Source organism: Dermacentor variabilis, chromosome 10, assembly GCF_050947875.1.
Source record: "Dermacentor variabilis isolate Ectoservices chromosome 10, ASM5094787v1, whole genome shotgun sequence".
Taxonomy (NCBI): Eukaryota; Metazoa; Arthropoda; class Arachnida; order Ixodida; family Ixodidae; genus Dermacentor; species Dermacentor variabilis.
The window spans coordinates 49,180,480-49,201,219 of record NC_134577.1 but is presented as its reverse complement, the minus strand read 5'-3'; the positions used below and the strand labels follow the sequence as shown (position 1 = coordinate 49,201,219).

The 20,740-nt window shown below is 43.5% G+C and overlaps 1 protein-coding gene across 1 annotated transcript in view; it reads left to right on the top strand.

Moving 5' to 3' along the window:
- Positions 1 to 16,527, top strand: part of LOC142560495 (tyrosine-protein kinase receptor UFO-like) — a 42,776-nt gene extending 26,249 nt beyond the window's left edge. Inside the window, exons 11-17 of the mRNA XM_075672651.1 lie at positions 1,216 to 1,379; positions 3,128 to 3,229; positions 3,291 to 3,361; positions 5,236 to 5,276; positions 5,892 to 5,988; positions 6,448 to 6,538; positions 10,736 to 16,527. Of these exons, the coding sequence (XP_075528766.1) occupies positions 1,216 to 1,379; positions 3,128 to 3,229; positions 3,291 to 3,361; positions 5,236 to 5,276; positions 5,892 to 5,988; positions 6,448 to 6,538; positions 10,736 to 10,807 (638 nt within the window). The 3' untranslated portion in view covers positions 10,808 to 16,527. The remainder of the gene's footprint in view (positions 1 to 1,215; positions 1,380 to 3,127; positions 3,230 to 3,290; positions 3,362 to 5,235; positions 5,277 to 5,891; positions 5,989 to 6,447; positions 6,539 to 10,735) is intronic.
- The last annotated feature ends 4,213 nt before the right edge of the window (positions 16,528 to 20,740 follow it).

Sequence of the window (20,740 nt, the reverse complement as noted above, 5' to 3'; positions counted from 1 at the left end):
CCACCTGCACTGGCCGCGACACCCCGACGACTGCAACTGGAACCCGAGGTGGTCGTAGACGCTACACACTGCACTAAATTCATCTTTGACAAAGTGCTTCTGAAAGTACACATCTGCATACTGCAAGTGGCAGTCCTCCAATCGGTGCCACTTGGTCCCAACACCCTGTTCAGCGGCCATTCACTTGGCATGCCACTATTCTTTGGTCACGCATCCCTTCTCTTTTTACTCGCGCTCCACAGCTGCGCGTATCTCGTCAGCCCGTTGCTTCACCTCCTGCCTCAACACTTCAGTGCACACCATATACTACCTCTGCAGGCTCTGCAGAGCTTTTGCACTCTTAGGCTCCTCTTCTGCTCGATACTTTCAAGGGCCCATTGTTGTATCTGCAAGTAGAGGCCTATGTGCAACATAGCACAGCTAGCGCAACCGAATTGCGTCTATTTGCGGCACACAAGCCCGTACATGCAAGTGGAGCAAGGAGAAGAGACGCTAAACGAGTAGCAGCGTGCTAGCAGGTGCATGGAGCAAGCAAGGGCTGAGCCAATAGCGACCAGCAATCGAGCTCATGGGGTTGGGTGCGCATCGGGGACAAACCCTACCTTTGTACCACACATCCTGCACAGCACGCCTTTGTCACCCCTCTCTAGTCTCACTTCCACCCCTCCAACGTCGACGAGAGGGTGGAAGGGAGACGGGAGAGGGGTACAACAAAGGCATGCCGTGCTGGGTGTACGGCACGAACAAGGGTGCAACAAAGTGGCACGATTCTTTCTTTTTTTTTTTCCTTTAACCGATGACGCAGCATCGGAACATTGCAGTAAGCGGCTTATTTTGCCACAGAACACATACAAAAGTTGACAGTATACCGGCTGATCCTTGCTATATCCAATATACTGTTAAAACTGGTATCATTATAAGTGGATTCAGCCGTCTGGATTGAAACTTCTCGAATGTCTAGTGTGCGTTTGTTCTACCTACCTTCTGTCAAAAAAAGGCATTGTTAAGAGCATCAAATTCACAAAAGGTTTTTTCATGTCTTGTTTAGAGAGAGTTGTGCAACACAGTAATGTTTCGAATGCAATATGGACAAACGAGGTTATCACGAAGTTGCCACCTATACTGATGTTTCTTTCTGGGCTAAAGCACTATACTAAAGGTGATCATCTATGGCCAGGTGCATTGAAATGTATTGCTTCATTTCATCTTCAACAGAGCTGCTTCAATTGGCTGTAGAGCAGCCTTCGAGTTCACTGCGTGGCCTCTTGCTGACCAGTCGCCACGGTGCAGAGGGTCGAGTGTCGGCAATCCCTGAGGAACGCCTCGTCGGCCTGCTGGTGTCATTGGCAGCGGGCATGCACCATTTGTCATCCAGAGGGGTATGGACACCCAGTTCATTATCATAATTGTGTGCATTAGCACTTTGCTGCACTTCTAGTTGGACCAAAGGAAATGTGAGGATGTGAGTACTTTATTAGCTTCATAAAGGGAGGCGAAGGGAAACACAATACTGTTGAAGTATTCTTTCAACACTTTATTATGAATAATTTTCCCTTATAGGTTGCATATTAGAAGAGAAAATGAATGTCAAACTTCGATATTGTAATTTCATGCTGACGCCACGGATGTCAAAGTATCTTTTTGATATTTGGCCTTTCGTAGATCAGTAAACGTTTTTGAAACTTTCCAAGTTCAGTCTTTGGCTGCTTCAGAATACAGCGCAATTCATCTTTACTGATGAAAAATTAACTAGGTCTGACCAGATGCCACCGAAATCCACGTCACCGCAAGCTGGTATCAGCCACCTATTATTAATTTTTGAGTCTTTTCAGGCTTACCAAATCTCTCCACACGGTAAGAGTGGCCGTCTTTTGTATTTTCCTGTTCCTTTAAAAAGGTATTTTGATTCGATTGATTGAGAGAGCTTGGCAACCCAGAGTGAGGGAGGTGGTGGGGGGCTATGAAAGATGGCATAGTGGTGAGCTCTGGATTAAATTCCAACATCTAGGTTTGTTAAAGGTGCAGCCAAATCCTGTTAATTTAGCATTTTTGCATGATTTCTGCGTTCTGCCCCCATCAGAACTGGCCGCTAATGTCTGGAACCAAACCCATGACGATTTTGGATTGGCACACAATCACTGTTGCATCCACATGTTGTTTTTGCCTGGAACAACATGAACTTGACCACAAATTTTTAATTCCTGTAAAGAAATTTTCTACAGAATTTTCCACATAATCGCTATAGGATAAGGCACTGTGGATTGTAAGCTTACTACTGCGTAAAAATGAAAAAACATGACAGCTCGCACACACATCAGGTGCCAGAACAAAACCCAGGTCAAATCATGGGCTTCGATAATTTGGACTGTCTACATGACCGCATGCTAACTTGGCCGCCGAGTTAAGCAGAAACAGCAATGTTGTTGCTTTGACACAACGTCAATGTTGCCTTGAAACAAGAAGTAGCAAAGCCTAGTCAATTCAGTAGTTATCTACAGCACCCAAACTACAAAACAAATCAAGCCAAGTTGGTAAGTTGTAAACAATACATTAGTTTGTTGTGTGCATTCCATGCATCCAGTATTCGTTGCTTTATGTGTGAAATAGCGACATTGTCCGGCATGACTTCTAGTGCTATTACAAATTTTTGTCACTCAGAATCACCAAGCAGAACCAAACGGTGACCAACTCCACCTTCAATGTCAACACTGACAAAGGATGTGATCAAGTGAATAAAGTGCTGCACAGTGACCATTGCAAAAAAACCTGCAATTATTTGGCTATCGGAACATGGTCGATCTCTGTATAAGTAGCCAGACGACGGAAATCTCGCACATACAGTGGCCACACTTTCATTGATCTGTATTGACGACATAACAGTGGTTGAAATACAGACAGACCAGGTCACATACACGCATACATGCACGCAGGAATGCATTGATAAGCTTTTTTTTGGCCGTTTGTGGAACAGAGACACTTAATTTTTGGTGAATCCAATTATTTCGGACTCCTGATTACTCAGACTTCTAGGCAGTCTCTGCAGAGCCCAAATTATCAGTCAGCGACTCCGTTCCTCTTTTGTACTAGACTGTAGAGAATCACAGTTGAGTTTTGTTATGACTTGCAGATCCAGCATGGCCAATTGTCCACTCGGTGTGTAACCATGGTTGAACCACTGATGCCCAAGATCAGCTATTTTGGTCTGGCCCGGTATAGCCCTCTAGGAAAGGTAAGACTTTGCCTCTTGCTGCTTAGCGGTTGGGTCCTCACGGTAGTGTTTTATTTCGCAGAAACTCGACTTCACCCGGTGGTTAGCCCCTGAAGCCCTGAGGACTGGAAGCCACACAGAGAAGAGCGACGTGTATGTGTCATTTTCGTCTGCTAAACTCAACATTATACACTCCGTTTCATACTTAACAGCCAAAGTTGGCAAACTACACTAGTAGTAAAGTCATACAAACTTGCAACTCTATGCGTTTTATGGTGAACTGACTTTCGATTAGCAATGTATTATGTGGAATAACTTCATGTGTGCTAAAGCTATAGCACACGTAGTGATAGTCACACAGAATCACTTTATGTTTATTGCCTTCCGCTTCCGATATGAGATGCACTACATTTTGGTCACAAGTGCAGGCAGGAACTGTGCTTTGAAATCCATGAAAATGTGAAATGTGTGCTGGCACGAGTGCATCACTATGCATGTTTAATTGTGCATAGGTTTATGTCTGAGGTGCCTTCTGTCTCATACAGTAGAACCTTGTTCATGCGATCCCATTACGTATGATTACCCAGCATCAACGTTTGCCATTGAGAACACAAAAAAATGATCCAATACAGCTACGCTTACTTTTTACCGGTTCATAAGTTCCTGGAAAACACTATGTTTCGGCATCTGCATTCAGTAGCTTGCCAAACTGCAATATGATACATTTTCCGGCCACCAGATCCCGTGTAAGAAAGAAAATGTGCAAGGCGCGCATAACCGTGAACAGTAGCCGCTTGCCACAGCAGCTTCCCCACAATACTTGCTTGCTCATCTCACGTGAAAACGCCGGTGCACTCCGAGTTTCTTATTCCGGAATGAGTAAATCTCCTCCCAGGTCATCGCACACTGCATTCACAGCCATTGCCGCCAATCCTATTGTGGCAAACATCTTCACTTATCAGTTTCACAGCGCGTGGGCCGTAGTGTCGTTGGGAGCATACTGCATGCTTTTAATAGGTGATAACCGGAACGTTCCGTGTTGCAGGCAGCGCAAAGGGAGCATCGCCTATCCAAATGGCGGCATTGTATTCCGGTGTTGCCCACCGACTATATTTCGTTTATATTTCCTGTTGCAGACTTAAAACACTATGCAATGGAGAAACAACACCTTGCATCTCGGGTCGCTTGGACCCTACCAACTTGACGCGCATCCGGGTATTGTGCAGCAATGATTCTTGCTGAGTAGGCATGCAAACTTCCTGCCAAAATGACCCATTTGAAAAGCTGCTGGCCCAGGCCAAATTCAAGGAGCACAAATGTAAGCTTGCCGAAGCCGTACATCTCTGGCTTCTCAAGCCCCACCCAACAGCTCGGCTCATGTCAGCATCCCGTGCTGCAACAATTTGCACAACACTTTCCATTACATAGATATCAACTACACTTGAGTCTATCAATCTTTTTAGTGACTTCCAATCTTACGTTTTCTCTTTAAGTATGTTCTTCATTGCGTTTTCTTTTACAAAACTTATCAACAACGTTCTACAGTATTATGTTCTAGTATCATCACTGCAATGTAAGAAGTAAATGTGATTTCAAGTCACATGTCACTTTCACACACTTCATATGCTTCTCCGTTGCCTACAGCACCTGCCATGCAGATTTTGTCATGCATGCATCTGCATGCAACTCAATGAAAAAAACGTCTCCCCCACTTGATTAGTCAAACTTCATCGTCCTCGACAAAACACAGCAGAGAACTAAGAGCAGCTTGGCACTCTTTTTATGAAGCATATGTATGATCCTAAAGGCTATTTCACACATGACCCTATTCCTTTGTCTGTTGCATGACAGCATGCATTACAGTCTACCCAGCTGACAAGGAAGTCAGCGTAAAGTGCTCGTGCACAGCATGTCATTTAATAGCAGATACTGAAATTTAGAACTACTGGCACTCATTATTTGAATATACAGTAGCTAACATGTGATACAGAAAATATAGTATGGCATTCATAATCCACTTTGTGCAGGTGGTCCTTTGCAGTACTTATGTGGGAAACGTTCACCTTAGGTGAGTCCTTTAGCAAGCTTATGTGGCCTTCAGTTTTATTTGGTACATCTGAAAGTAACTTTTGACCTCACTATTCTGATGTTACAATATCTTGAACGACAAGCACAGTCAACTTTCAGTAATGCAATATTGACAAATGTGACCTACCATGCAATTCAAAGCTGCATTTAAAAAATCCAAGAAGTGCATGTACATGTTTAGTTCGCTTAAATAAAGTATTAACTCGAATCATGTCCTGTCAAGGCCAGATAAAGGAAGTAGACTGTACATTAGAATATCCTTGTTTTTACATTATCTTAGTCAAACACCAAAATAAAGGCTTTGAGCAGTTCATTTTTCAAAAAAAAGTTATTTACATGTTGCAATTTGCAACATGTTGGTTCACGTCATGCTTGCAGTTTCAGTTTTAACTGTTGTGCTAAAAATGAAGAAATAAAGAGTGCCCTTGCCTCGTCATTTAACACTCTTTCTTTCTTTATTTATTTTTGATGTGTTAAGTGTTATGTTTTGAAATACAGCAGTGTCCAGATATGACCTCGCCTTTACATTTGTATAGAACCTTGAAATGGAACTCTTCTCTCAGAGCAGCTGTCAACTTTGAACAATGCCACGCAGGTGGAAGTCCATATGTGGATCTATCAACTTCCGACGTGGCTGACCGTGTGATGCGGGGCCTGAGGCTGACAAGGCCACGAGGAGTGTCGATTCCCCTGTAAGTTTCACAGCAAGGACAGTCAACATTGGGCAGTCACTTGACAGACCAATCTCATCGTGCCCGCAGTGCATGCACAGGCGTACTGGTGCAGTTGCCATGACACCTGTAGCCCTAGCCATTTCGCTACTATGCTTAGGTTCAGGGCATCCTTGAATATTGATTGTGCTAAGGCCTAAATACATGTTGCACGTGCTATGGAGTGCATCAGAGCAGCAATTTCTTTCTTCTGTGGTGAACGTATCTGTGAATGAAAATGACGCTGTCAGATCTGCTGCTTGAAAAGCAAATGCTTTCACCCAAAGTTTCCATCAGTTCACCAAGGACTACAGAAATCTACAGCCTTTGTGGCAATGGTGACGTAGTGAAACGCGCTGCAAGATTGATCCATGCCACTTCAGAATGCATACAACTGGGCTTTTTTTGCAAGTGCTAACCTCCCTCCCAATCCTCTTGCAGCTATCGTCTCATGCAACAGTGTTGGCATCAACAGGCCAGGGACCGGCCGACTTTCCAAGAACTGCACAGCTCCCTCCAAGCATTACAACCAGTAAGAAGACGCACTTACTTTGGCATAGACTGTTCACAAGTTTCTTAAAGGAACACTAAAGTGGGAAATGAGCTGATCTGTGTTAGCAAACTACCCTTAAACATTAATAAAAAAGCCACTCACAGTGAGAGAAGGGCTGATAAGCCAGAAAAGAGGCGGAAATTAAAGGTGGGTGGTGCCGCCACCTTGATGTTGCCGCACCAGCTAGCCATGAGATCATAGATTTTGACGGCATTTGCTCCGGACTAATTAATTTTTTTGTCAGTAAAGATGGACCACATTCGAGCTGAAATTCGGGCCGGTACAGCGCTCCTTACATTCGTCCCTTGTTTTTTATGTGCTGGTATTTGGTGATCATGGGCTTCACTGTATTCTAAAGGAGCCAAAGGATTAGCTTGGCAAGTTTCAAGATCTTTTATTAGCGAGTTGCAAATGGTATCAAAATGTGGGTTTTGATCAGACAAAAAGCATGAATTTGTTGCAGTGTAGGTCGAACTTACGGTGTTGGCTTAACTACACTGTACCCCTGCAAAAGGTGCACCACCATAAATCTACACACCGAGACAAAACCGCTGTATGGTGTCCTTTTAGAAAATCTGTCTGCACTAAGCAGGGCTCACGCAAGGCAATGGTGCTTGGAAGTCTGCTTTGCTGGTGCCCACAAGAAGCAAGAATTAGTCATAGAATAGGTAAAATTAACTGTACGGACATAATCGGTGTGAATATAGTCTAAAAATAGCCACACTGCCCCACAGACTTCACTGTCTCTGAAATCGGCCCGTCTGGTTTCTTGTTCAGAAAAGAAGAAAGGGTCAACCAAGTGTCAACGTTAAAGAAGACAAGGTAGACGTAATTGCATGTGAAATACAATACAAATAAGAATCAAAATGAGTGAATAATGAACATGAAAAAAAAAAAGACAGACTGAGACGGAATAGAGAGATATAATCAACATTTCATTATAGAATCATTTTAAGCATGATGTATGTCGACAATGCTTTCTTTAGCGTCAACTCTTGGTTGACCCTTTTTAGCCCCCACTCAGCCTTATACTCATGGTCACATTATTTACATGCAAATATGGTACACTGTGAGTGCAGGCACACAGGCGTACTGTGACTTGTTTTTGATGGCCACGATGCCCAATGCGTTGAAAGCATTTAATTCGTATGTTGTGCCTGTAGCCTGTAAGCTGCCTTAGAGGCCATAACTCACCCATTGAGGTCGAGGGACTGTGAGGAACTAATAGATCAAGATTTGATGAAGACACAGGTACTGCTCTTACCAATGATGTGCTGTTCTGCACCCACCCGCCGTGGTGGCTTAGCAGCTATGGGGTCGTGCTGGTAACCACTAGATCACAGGATCAAATCCCAATTACCGTGGATGCGTTTTGATGGGGTGAAATGCAAGAACACCCGTGTACCATTTGTTGAGTGCACATTAAATAACGGCAGCTGGTCGAAATTATTACGGAGTTATGTTATGGCATGCCTCATAATAGGATCGTGGTTTTAGCATGAAAATCCCCATAATTTAATTTTTTTTTCTCCACAGCCTGCTATTGAATTCTAACAATGAATGCACCCATGCAAGTTCTGTAAATTCAAAGGCCTGAAACTTAGACGCTATGTCACATGCTTATTATTACTATTATTATTTCTTTATTTATTCTGAATTAACATGCATGCCACGTTAGAGGATTCTACGGCACTTTGTAGTTTCCTGTATAGTTCATGGAGATAAATTATTTTGGTCATGCCGCACTGCAACCAGCCTTGGTTGCAAAAAAAATTTAACAGCATAATGAATGTTTTAACTGAGTTGACATGAAGTTACTTCAGTCTTTACTTTAGTGTGGGAGTCACTTGCCAACTACGGGAGGTTTTGAGCTGTTGTCCAATGTTTCTCCTCTTACATGCCCTAGCAAAGGGTTCAAGTCATGTCGCTAAAGTGAGACCGTCACTAAATTGCTGCAAAATTTAGCTGCAATGTCATTAAAATTGTCACTAAAGCTCTTGAACGAATTTTTATTAATGCAAGGGGTGAGGTCGCACAGGCATCTAGCTTTCTGAACGCTCATTTGCCTCCTAGGTCAACGAGTAGGCGATGTTTAATTGGTACTCCTTCCTCACCACACCGACAACCTCTGATGAAAGCGCAACACTGGCGAATCACGAGAGCACAAGTGAATGTTCGAAAAGCGCTATGCTTGCGTGATCTCACTCCCAGGCATATTGGAACAATATAATACAAGCCATTGTGGTGTAAATCATCTACCGACACGTTTCACATTTGTTTAATGTCCATGCAGGTGAGGAATAGACGGTGAATTTATCAAATGGTCTGGAGGACTTTTTCTTTACTGGTATACTTACATAACAGTGGATGATGAGCGCTGAAATTCTGCATTTACCTTCAGACTGTAAGGTTACAAATGCAGCAGGATTCAAATGAACATGAGTTATGCGATCTTCACCAAAAAGGTACTTAGTCCACATTATACCTGCAATGTTTCTAGTTCACAGCACTCCTGAAAGGAGAACTAAATTCTGCTACATGTCCTTGTTCGCATTTTAACATTGGCGATAACACTTACATGATCCTTATACAGGTCAAATATTACACTCCTGCCTCTTGATATTCCTGAAAGCTCTGTGCCGTATTGATTTGTCGAGAAACCATGAGAAAAGGAAGCAGTGTGTTCAGACTGGCGTGAATGAGCCCTGCCGTCCCTATATCTATGCCTTTCTAAAGTCAGTCTGGGTAATTATTCACCTAATGCATTCTAATATATAAAAGTTATATACTGCTATGCTTGCAAATATTCACCAAATGAACATATTTAGGGAATGTGCTGAACCCGCAGCATTAAGACCCATTTAAATTGCTTTTGTAAAAAAAAGAAAAAGAAATTTATTTTGTAAGCACAGTGTGAATCCTGTGAAGGCCATCATGCTGTGAAGCGCAGTGTAAAGATCACTGATGTAGAAGCAACCATTGTTTTATCATGGTCATAGAGCCCACGCATCGTACAGCCAATTTCGACTGCTTGCATATACCTTTTCAATTACCAAGTGCATTCTGGATCTGCAGGAGTGTGCTGAATTGGGTTGTTAGGTTCATGATGGAGGTAAAAACAGCGCGAAGGACAGGACAAAAGCAGAGACAACTTACACAGCACTGAAATCCAGTTTTGAAACTTTCCCAATCTTGAAGTTGTTGAAATGTCACCAATTTTTCTGTCGTGTCGCTAAAAATGGTCACCAGATGCTTAAAAAGGCCCTGAACCACCCCTCAGGCTTGGTGAAATAACATAGTCTGCGGGTAGCATATGCTGCTGTGAACATCTCTGCCAAGTTTCGCTGTCGTACGCGGTGCATGGAGCTCGCAAGCGGATTGCGAAATTGCCTTTCTCTCAAACGCTCTCTTATCAACAGAAGGCCCTGTCCTCACTCTGTTCCAAGACGCACTATTTCGTCATTCCCTTAGACAGCTGCCATTGGCCGATAGCTGACATCAAGGTGCGGTCGGCTACATGGCATAGATACCGCGGCTGCCGTGGCGTGCTGCCACGAGTTTACTGGCTAAGCACACTGCAGCTCACTGAGGACAACCGCATTAGGCTTATGTTTAGCGCGTTGTAGGCACCAGAGGCGGAAGTCGTGGCTTCTACGTTAACATCCAAAATGAAATTTGAACTGCGTGCCACGGTGACATTTAGAAGGCGGAGTGTTGTGGGCACACCCCACTGCACATTAGCCTTCACAGTGAAAGGCATAGAAGAAGGACCGCGAGCACAGCGGAGGCCGTGTTTGATTTCCAATAACTACGCTTCTACTGAACATATTGAAGTACTTTTTGCGGCAAAGTATTTCTGAAATACCATATTTTCACTTCAAATGCCTTTCTCCACTTCAGTAAAAAGTGATTCAGGGCCCCTTTAACACAAAGATTTGTTGCTAACCAGACAAGGAAGTCGTAAAGTCTAGTGACAAAATAGCAATAGCAGCACTAGTCCACAAGGTCTTATGAAACATTTGTCAAACCGGTGCAAAACAGTTCCTCCTGTAAGTTCTGTTTTGAGTTCAGTTCCGAGATGGCAGAAAAATAATGGTTTGGTTTGGTTTCAGTTCAGTTTCAGTTCAACACCCCAGTATAAAGGCCTGTTGCTTAGCCGGAAATGTTGCTATGCAGGATGCCCTGCAGTTCACCTACCACGCCGGATATACATACAACAAGTTCAACCCCCTGGCTGACGAAGCATGACAAGCCAGCAGAGGCCATCTACTCCAGCCATGGCTGCTTGCAAGTGAAGCCCGGTGACCCGGCAGCTACATTCCAGTGACCCACAACAGTGGACAGTACTTTTTTACTTGCAGCAGCATTGTAAAGAATCTCAAGAAGGGCACTTCAGGGCGCACAGGTTTGACGAAGTGTTGCACAGACGTGTGTGTGTGTGTGTGTGTGCCTGAAACGCTGTTCACCACAAAGGAAGGGATGCTTTTGCATTTGGTATTCAAGGTGACTCTCACGTTTCTCATTGCATGGAAGGTACCAACAAGGAAAAGGTCATTACTTTGAGCTCACATTTATGAACACAACACAATGAAGAAAAGTGACAGGAAGAAAGGGCACCACAATCTCAAAAACATGGCAGAGTACCAAGCAGCTCCAAGTGACCACCCAATGCTATTATTAGTAATTAATGCACAACTATGTACAACAGCAGTTCTAAGGGTTTCATAGGATGGAGTCCTGATCCCCCCCCCATTTCTGCTTCCCCCCTGTAGCATATTTGCCATCACTCCCTAATTTTTCATGATGTCTAAGAATTTGGGCCTGTTCCACAATTTTAGGAGTGTTGTGCAAAGTTTAGCAAAAAGCAGATTCTATTTGTGAAAAAAAGTTCTGAATGTGTGAAAACATGGGGACAGTGCAAGGTTGCGAAAGAATGCATACAAGAGAGCAATTGTGATGGTACCTATGCCACCCCTTCATGGCAGCACAAGATGCCATATACCAGAGGATGCTTGCTTCGAGAGAGTTTATTCAGACAAGCTTTTGAAGCATGCAAAATTGGCAACAGCAGAGTCATTTAGAGGTCTCTGGGGTCAAAGAAAAATATGCTGCTTTTCAATCTCTGCCGTGCCAAGTTTGTTTTGTCTAGCGGGCTGCATCTAAACCTAAATCATTTTTAATAAAATGCGTCTGTATCCCACAAAACACGTGTCCTCAGGGCAAAGTTTAAAAATAGATGTGTGCAACCCCCCCTCCCCCCGCCCCCTTAGTTTGTCATGTCAGCAAGATTTTTAAGAATTTTAAAGTTCACATGTTGGCAGGTATCCCACAGTGACATGTCGGAGCGAGGTGTGAAAAAGCAGTATGAAGAAATGGCTGACAAAACGGATACGTCTGTATCCCACATAACCTGTGTCCTCAATGTAAATTAAAAAAAGAAATGCGTGCAAACCCCCCCAGTTTTTGATGTCCACAAGATTTTGAAGAACTTTAAATTCACAGGTTGGCAGGTATCCCGCAGTGACATGTCGGAGCGAGGTGTGGAAAAGCAGTAAGTAGAAATGGCTGCCGAAACAGATACTAGATGAAGTCAAAGCCCATGGTGCAATGCCATAGAACATTTATGACATTCACTGATGCAATACCGGCAATCTGCTGTTCTGCTTCTGCTTTCTACCAGTAGCAAGTCATCAAGACCCTCCAGAGTGCCACACCACATCCATGCCAAAAGACTCTCCCCACAAGACACATCAGCTCCTGTTCTTTTTTAGTGCTGTGTTCATGGTGCACTGTCAGTAGTTTTTTTTTTTTTTTCCTACTTGGCATTGACCTCTTGACTTCAATTTCCTTTCTATACTCATGACAGTGACATAACAAATGTTACTAGGCATGCTCAAACAACCAATAGCTCACTCAGTTTTCTAAGCGACTGAAAAGGTATGTGCAAATAGCCATCAAAATGGCTATTTGAACATACCCGCATGATATGATACAAGATGTGTGTGCCACATGTAATGAATATCTAAGGTTCCCGTGTAAAGCAAGTTATTTGAGCCACTTGCCATCACGTGGCTGACCTGGCACGTGTAACTGGTAGCATGTATAGCCCAATGTGGCCATTGTTGAACTAAAAAGTGGATAATCACTTTTATAAGCTGCTTTGCTGCTTCATGCCACATTAGCATTGCTTTTCTTTGTATGTGTGTGTGTGTGTGTGTACATGTGTTCACTCTCGCCAAATGTACAGAAAAGCAATGATACAAAAGCAAAAATTTGCCCTGTTCTAGAACAGGTCTTATGCAGCATGTGCTTTCAGGGTGGGTTGTTTGATGTGGTTTAGAGTGGAATCTTATGGTTCTTCCAGCAATGTGCTGAGCATAAGTAATTTTAAGTTGTCCTTCTCTGATACTCTTACGTACTCATGCAAAGCACACGGTCCGTGTGACTTTGAAAGTTTCCGTCCTACACCTTTTTTTCTCAACTGTTCTTGTTACTTTATTCTTTTTCTTTATGTTCAATGTAGGGGCAATCTTGTTAGTGGTCCAACGTATACATTCCAAATGAAATAGTCACAGTTTTACTTGGCTGAACATGCATCAGAACTTGTGCAGCATTTTCAGCAAATTATCACCTAAAATGCAACAATACCTTGGTTTGGGCGAGTTTTAGTTAATCTTGGCAGTTGTCATTGAAAAAGCACTAAAGATGAAGACAAAAAGGCACACATATGACAGGACGGGCGCTGAACTTTGTACTGGCGTTTATTTCAAACCATCATCTATTTAAGCACTACGCATCAGGTACATCATGCACGCATCATCATACAAAAGATTGTATAAGTCATACAGTTCTTACAATACCATTGTATGCTCAATCACCTAGATACCTCAAAAGAAATGTCACTTCTTTTTCCTGCTATGCCAAAGACGGACAGCCGGCGCACTTGTTCACCAAACTGAGCACAGTGTGTCTAGCCAAGTAGACAGATTGAAACATGCAGAATTTCCAGTGTCTGTCACTTTGTCTTTGAGACATTACTTCGAAAATTTAAACAGGGACAACAGTGTCCAACTGAAGGTTGTGACAAAAGGCATGTAACTCCATACCTCCATGTTGGTTCACATAATTTGGAAAAGGTCACAAACCGACAGAATGTCAACCAGTTCTTTCAGCACCTTTAAAGTTCTCAGCAGTGTGTAACCTGAAAAACAAAAAGCACCAGAAACACATGCGATGTCATACTAATCACCGGACCAATTACACCAAATGCACTTCAGATGTTGTGTTTCAGATACCCTTAGATTGTGGACATGCTATAGAGAACAAACCAGCCAGTACTTCAACGACAGGGCTAGACAGCACGATAATGACAAACAAGGATACAGTAGTCACTTGGCTGATCACTGCAAAAAGTGCACATGCAAACGCATGTTTGGCAACACTACTTTCTTGAGGAAAGAAAAAAAAAGAATGCAAGATAGTCGAAGCGTATTTTATAAGGAAGGCATGTAACAAGTGCACTTGTCAACTGTCCGTCTTTGGCTTTGCAGGGAAAATAAGTGCCATTTCTTTCGACTTATCTGGGAATGTGAACTGAATGGCCATACAATAGTACGTATGAACTGCATGCAGTTCATACGTCTTTGGAACACGTATCATGAAGAAAGTGGTTCAGTGTCCCTTTAAGAAAGCACAGATGGACAAAGCCCAAATACATTTCTGTATTCTAATTGTGTGTACAAGGTCACCCACTCTTATGGGCAAACATCTTGTTAGAATCCAGTCCAGTCATAACCCCATGGAAGTGGACAACCCTGTACGCAAGCCTTCTCATTCAAGTGTTTAGAGAATGGACATCAGCCGAGGTTGCATGCAACTTTTCACTATGTACACCACTGGGAAAAAGTATTCAACATTAACGGCACACATTCGATGCCAATAGGTGGTGTCCAAATCACAAACCCCAGTGACGGCTCCCTTGCAGTAACAAGAGCCAATCTCGCAGGCCATGCTTTTACGTACTGCATGTGTGACGGCTCCCTTGCAGTAACAAGAGCCAATCTCGGAGGCCATGCTTTTACTTACTGCATGTGCTAGAACCAAGTCATGGTTGCCATGTTTTGGACACCACTTATACAACAACGGGGAGCATTTACAATAGTTGTGAAACAATGGTCTAGTAGTTCATATGTGAAAAGTGCTCAATGTATGTTGTATGTAGAAGTAGTCTGCTTATACGTAATTATAACTGTTTATAACAGTGCGGTATATGTCATATATTGGAAGGCTGTGTAAAACCAGCTTAGATACTCCAATTATATGCAGTCATGCAATTGATTTTGCAACCTACTCAACATTGAACTGAATTTGGCCCATACTCAGAACAGTTATCCCTTCTTTGTATTGCACTTGATGTAAACCTCCTTCAGTTTCGTAAACCTTTTTTTATATATATATATATTCATGACAGTACCATGCAGATTTTGATTTTATTCCGAGGTGAGGTTGTTGGCTTTCTTTGTTTTGCATCCAAGCCTTTTTAACCAAAGTCCTGCTTTTTTGCCAAAGTGACCGTGAACAGGATTTTGCATTTCTACCTGACCAGCCAATATTTTATTTCACGTCTGGCTCACTGTGAGCCATCACAGTGATACAATACTATTCATTCTTATTTTTCCACTTACATTGCACATTTTTCTACCTGTTCAAGGTTGTGTAGATTTCCTAGTTCATACCCCATTGCTACAAGGTCAGGTAAACTGATAACACATGGCACGATTAATCATCCCGCTTTTCATTCCACTTGTTTCTGTGACACCAAACGAAAAAACCTAATAATGCCGGGAAAGCCTGTAAAACTCTGTGAACATGGGATAATAACAATCCTGTTACACATTGCTAGAATGTATAAGTGTGCTATTATTGCAAGCTGCTGTACATCTACGGGATCACTTACTGATAAGGGTGTGTGCGAATATTAGAAATTTAGAATACAAATTGAATATGTTGGCTTCAAATCAAAATACTGCATTCAATTTCTTCAAATATTCGATTATCGCCATATGTGCATAGTCACTGCATTTACTGAAGCTTGTCTGCCAGGGCAAATGGACACTTCAAGTGCCCAACGTGAGCCAGCCAGGAAGTATATGGCTCATTTCTAAATTGCCCAGTTGGATGAACTTGAAATGATGTTCGCACGTAACGTACAGTCTTTGGGCCGAGACCACCAGGCTGGCTACAGGCTGCTTAAATGACTTCCTTGGGGTTTGCCACAAGTTCCAACAGCCTTGGGAATGAAAAGAGCTTTTGTATCCAATGATCTGGAGTGTAATGAGCACCACAAGAACCACTTATGTATGGTGGAGGGACAGAGCAGCCCATAAACTTTTGACAGAAACTGTGCATGAGTTCATTCACTTCCTCTTTCTTTTTGCATCTGTGCCACAATTCTGTTCATTCCCTGCCACTCTCTTTCTTTTCCTACATTTAGGAGTAGGAAAATATTTAGTATGCAATGCAATATTCAAATCTCTTTTTTCCCCTAATATTAATATTCATTTTGAGAGTTTCGCTGTTTGAATATCCCTGCTTTTACAGATACGCTGCACTCAATTTGTGCAGTTGGTTGCAACTTCAGGAACCATGTCACATCATGTTTGTGCAATATTCTGTCAAACCTGTGTGCCCTGTGGTTCTTGTGATGTCAAGAATGTCTACTCAAGTTTCTTTGTTTTATGTGCATCACTCGTCGCAGCTCTTGTCAACCGCTGTGCTCTGAAGGCACTTCGAGGATTTTTCAGCAAGATTATCCGTCCTCTGCGATGTCATTCACTGCCTTTGTACACTTGCAAGGTTTTTATACCGGTGCTTTTATTTTACATTTAACGCTGGAGCTCGTCCTTGCAATATGCTCAGATAGACTTGTGTTATTGAAATAAAGATATGCTTCTTTTTTAATTTTCGAAGCCCTCTGTGTGTCCTTTTGGTTCTGCCACTAGAGCGTGCAGGCTTGCAGGAGGGGTTCCCACGCCATTTTGTCGTGGCAAAAGCTACATGCCACCGCAACACATCCAAAAACGTACCAGAGAAACCCTGCGTTTTTTTTTAACCACAGCCTGTGTATATAACGGAGTATTAAAGCATTACTCCTCACAATTTATGTTCACACACTGTCGGACATACCACGTCATGCATAATCTATCGCAAAAGGAAATGACATGCAGAAAAGGGAGACAAACGCTTAATAACAACTGTCAGGAATGCACAAAATTAGCATATTGCAGAAGACAGATAAGAGAAAGGACGGTTTGCTGGCCCATGGCTAACTTCCCTGTCTTTCCATCTAATCCTCCTTCCTCCTCCTCACTTGAATGCAGCAGCAGTTGCTGCTGTGTTCAAGTGCAGTCATGGCTGGCTGTTCTTAGTGAAAATTCCCCTGCACACTGTTCTTTCACCACCACAGCCGTAGAAACAACCAGCTGATCTCCATCGTGGAGCTGTTATAATGCAACATGAGAAACAGAAATTATGATTACCGGTTTAAAAAAAACTGCATGTATAAGTTATTTATTGAAATGAGTTATACGCAAGGCAACTTAATTTACAATCATTGATCATTACATTTTAAAGCAAATTGAGTGCTATGACATACGTTGCATTGTATTTACACTTGATAGCAACAATGCCGTCACATGCCAGCCTTCACCACTGCGCAAAAACTGTTGCAGAACTACCCTCAACAGCTTTGCTGTAAAAGGGCATACTTTTCGCAAGCACATGTACTTGAAGGCCTATACAGCATTTGTGCGGCTCTTGTTTTTTGCTGTCAATTCCTCAAGATATGATCAACCAATGTGCAAAAGTAGGAGGAGGACATTGGCTGCAGGCAGATCTAGCCTTGCAACACATGCCAGCAACTGCTCCAGCCGAGCGCCTCCTTTCAGGAAAGTTTGTCACTGCTCTGAAACACAGCATGAAATGGGTAAACAAGACTGTACACGCAGCGAGGCGGAACAGGACAAATGACACATTCTGCAGTGCATTTCATAGTCGCAAGCTAAGGGCACAGGAGCAGATGCACTTCTATGGAAATTTTACGTAGATCTATTGGCTGCGAGAAGTGCCACCTTTGCCACTTGTGATCAATTCCCTGCCTTCATTTTTGCAGTGCGCTAACATGAACCTTGGTCTCTGGAAATGGAGACTGTTTAATTGGAAATACAAGCAATCCCCACAGTTTGTGTCAGATTTTGAACATAGGTCGCTTCTTATATGCACCTGCAGACATAAAATATTCTGAGAGAATCACGTATTAATCCCTCATCAACTAGAAATCATGAACTTAGTAGTGCAGTTCACATGTTGCAGTACTGAAGTCTGTTGGTGCACAAAGCATTTGTCCCACCACTTCAGAAACAAATAAATAAACCTTACTGAGGCAGCGTCGAACAAAATTGTGTGGAACAACATGAATTGCGCTGCAAATATTGGTAAAGGATATCGCAATACCTCAAAACTGCCACTCATCCCAAACTCAGGAACGCGTGGACGCTGCTATGTATTCATCACATTGCAACTCATCCACTGCTTGCCTCAGCTGCCTCAGTATTTACAATGGTTGTGCATGAGGTAGTGCAGCTCAGCAAACTTCTGTTTCGGCGAATATCGTAGATGGTGACTGGGTGGACGACACAAAGCTTTGGCCACCGCTTCAGAGGACATATAAGCAGCTCAGCGAACTTCTGTTTCGGCGAATATCGTAGATGGTGACTGGGTGGACGACACAAAGCTTTGGCCACCGCTTCAGAGGACATATAAAAGCAGCTCAGCGAACTTCTGTTTCGGCGAATATCGTAGACGGTGACTGGGTGGACGACACAAAGCTTTGGCCACCACTTCAGAGGACATATAAGCAGCTCAGCAAACTTCTGTTTCGGCAAATATCGTAGATGGTGACTGGGTGGGCGACACAAAGCTTTGGCCACCGCTTCAGAGGACATATAAGCCCTTCCGCAGCTCATTACGCCTTGTCGAAACGGTGCAAGAAGCATATAGAAACGTGGCTAGAAATGTGTTCCAAGCTGTCCTCGCAGACTTTGTGCTTTGGAATTAAATCAGGATCACTGTCTCTTGCTCTTCATTCTTTATTTGCCAATCACTTTGAAGCAACAGCTTTTCATGTTTCTGACTCAGTAACATTCCTCAGTGCAGTATCTGGTTGCTTTTCACTAGCTGCCTAATTGCTCGTGGATATGCTCAGCTGTGGTAGGTTTGTTCTTGCAGTGCACAATGCTTAGAATGTAGGTATTCTGTACTTTGCTATAGCTTGTAAAAAAAATTGCAGCAGAACCCGACCGTCAATGGCATTGCGTTAGCATTAAGTCAATGTAGCGACACATCGTATTCCCTGTGTTGAAATGAGTTACGTATGAGGCATGTGCTGCAGCGGGGGAGATCTCTTTCATGCTCCCATAAAGACATCTGGCGCCATTTCCCGTGGTCTCCGAAATTAATGGCGCGCCGGTGCATATGAATGCCAAGAAACACGTGATGCGGCAACTGGCAACCTCTCGTACTTGTTCATGGGCATGCTGCGCCATCAGTGGCACCACTGAGAAATATGCGCATGGCCTCTGACATGAGAAGCGTGGCGCACTGGTGCTTGCGAACACTGAGAATTGTTCCTTCGTTCGACAAACACTCAAAAGCACAGACTCAAGTGACCCAAGTTGGAAAGAGGATCTTTAAAGAGCGGCACATACCCAGTGCATTCATGGCGCAGCTCACTAAGCGTTGGCGTGAATGGCGTTCACTAAAAAGAGGCACATATGCATTGTACATGTGGTGCAGCATGCTAATGCGTCGAGTTGCTGTCCTTGAAGAACCATTTAGATGAAGGTTAGATTCCGCTCAACATCTGACAAATTTAAAGGACCCTTTTCGTCACTGAAGAGCAGCCCATTTCCAGTGGCAAAAACCTGGTTGCCCAAGTTAGCGTCAAAGACATTCATTGAAGAGCAGCACGCACTTACTGGAATATTCCCAGTGACTCAAGCTGGCATCAAAGACGTCCACTGAAGACTGGCGCAGACCGAGTGACACATTGTCAGTGCTCCAAGTTGGCGTCAAAGAGTTTCTTCAAACAGCAGTACCTACCCTGTCCCGCATCTACAGCGACCTATGTCGGCGTGAAAGAGGTTCATTGAAGGGTGGCACATACCTATTTGGATGGCCTTGACCAGCGGCACAGACCTACTGGCACATACTCAGTGACCCAAGTTGGCACCAAATATGTTCATTAAAAAATTAAATTCTGAGCACAGATCGAGTGGCGCATACCCGGTGTTCCAAGTCGGCGTCGAAATGTTCCTTCAAACAGCGGTACTTACCGAGTCCCGCGTCTACTTCAATGACCCATGTCGGCATGAAAGAGGTTCCTTGAAGAGTGGCACGTATGTACTTAATGGTACATACTCAGTGACCGAAGTTTGTTTGATGTTTCGTTTCGAACCCTCTACCTGAGCCTAGCAGCCTGATGCGCTAACCATTCGGCCTAGGACTACCATGCAGTGACCCAGGTAGGCGGGAAAACGGTTAGACACAAACTTATACATACAAACATACATACGAACATTGATACCCCTGGGAAGCGCGTGAAGTACCCAAAGAATGCTAGGGCATTAAAACGCACTATCGCTAGACTCAGCTGTGGACCGTCACGAAATGTTGAGCTTCGAACATTCGTATGCTCTCGGTGTCCAGCTGCATTGCTTCATGAGTGGGCCCATTCTTGATACGTCGGCGTTAAAGTGGGTGTAACTTTGAGTGCGAGTTCGGGTGCATGCGTGTCGATAATGCGCGACAAACTTTATATATGCCAGGAAGCGGCGCTACTCCTTTTGTCACTCTGTAACGATCGAACGGTATATACTCACTCTTGTCGACGTAACAGGGTTGTAGACCTTTCTTTGGAGGTTGGCGATACAACGCTGGCGTGTGAGGGCTTTTTTTTTTCGTTTATCATTGAGGCAAGCCGTGTACCGTGAAGGGCCGACAACAAAGGCAGTCCTTGTGTAGCAGCTGTCCGTGAACTTGACCACACAGATTCATTCCGTTCCTTAATATGCCAGTCACTATTTTTGCAGCCAAGTACTGCACACGTCTTGCCTCTAGCGTTCC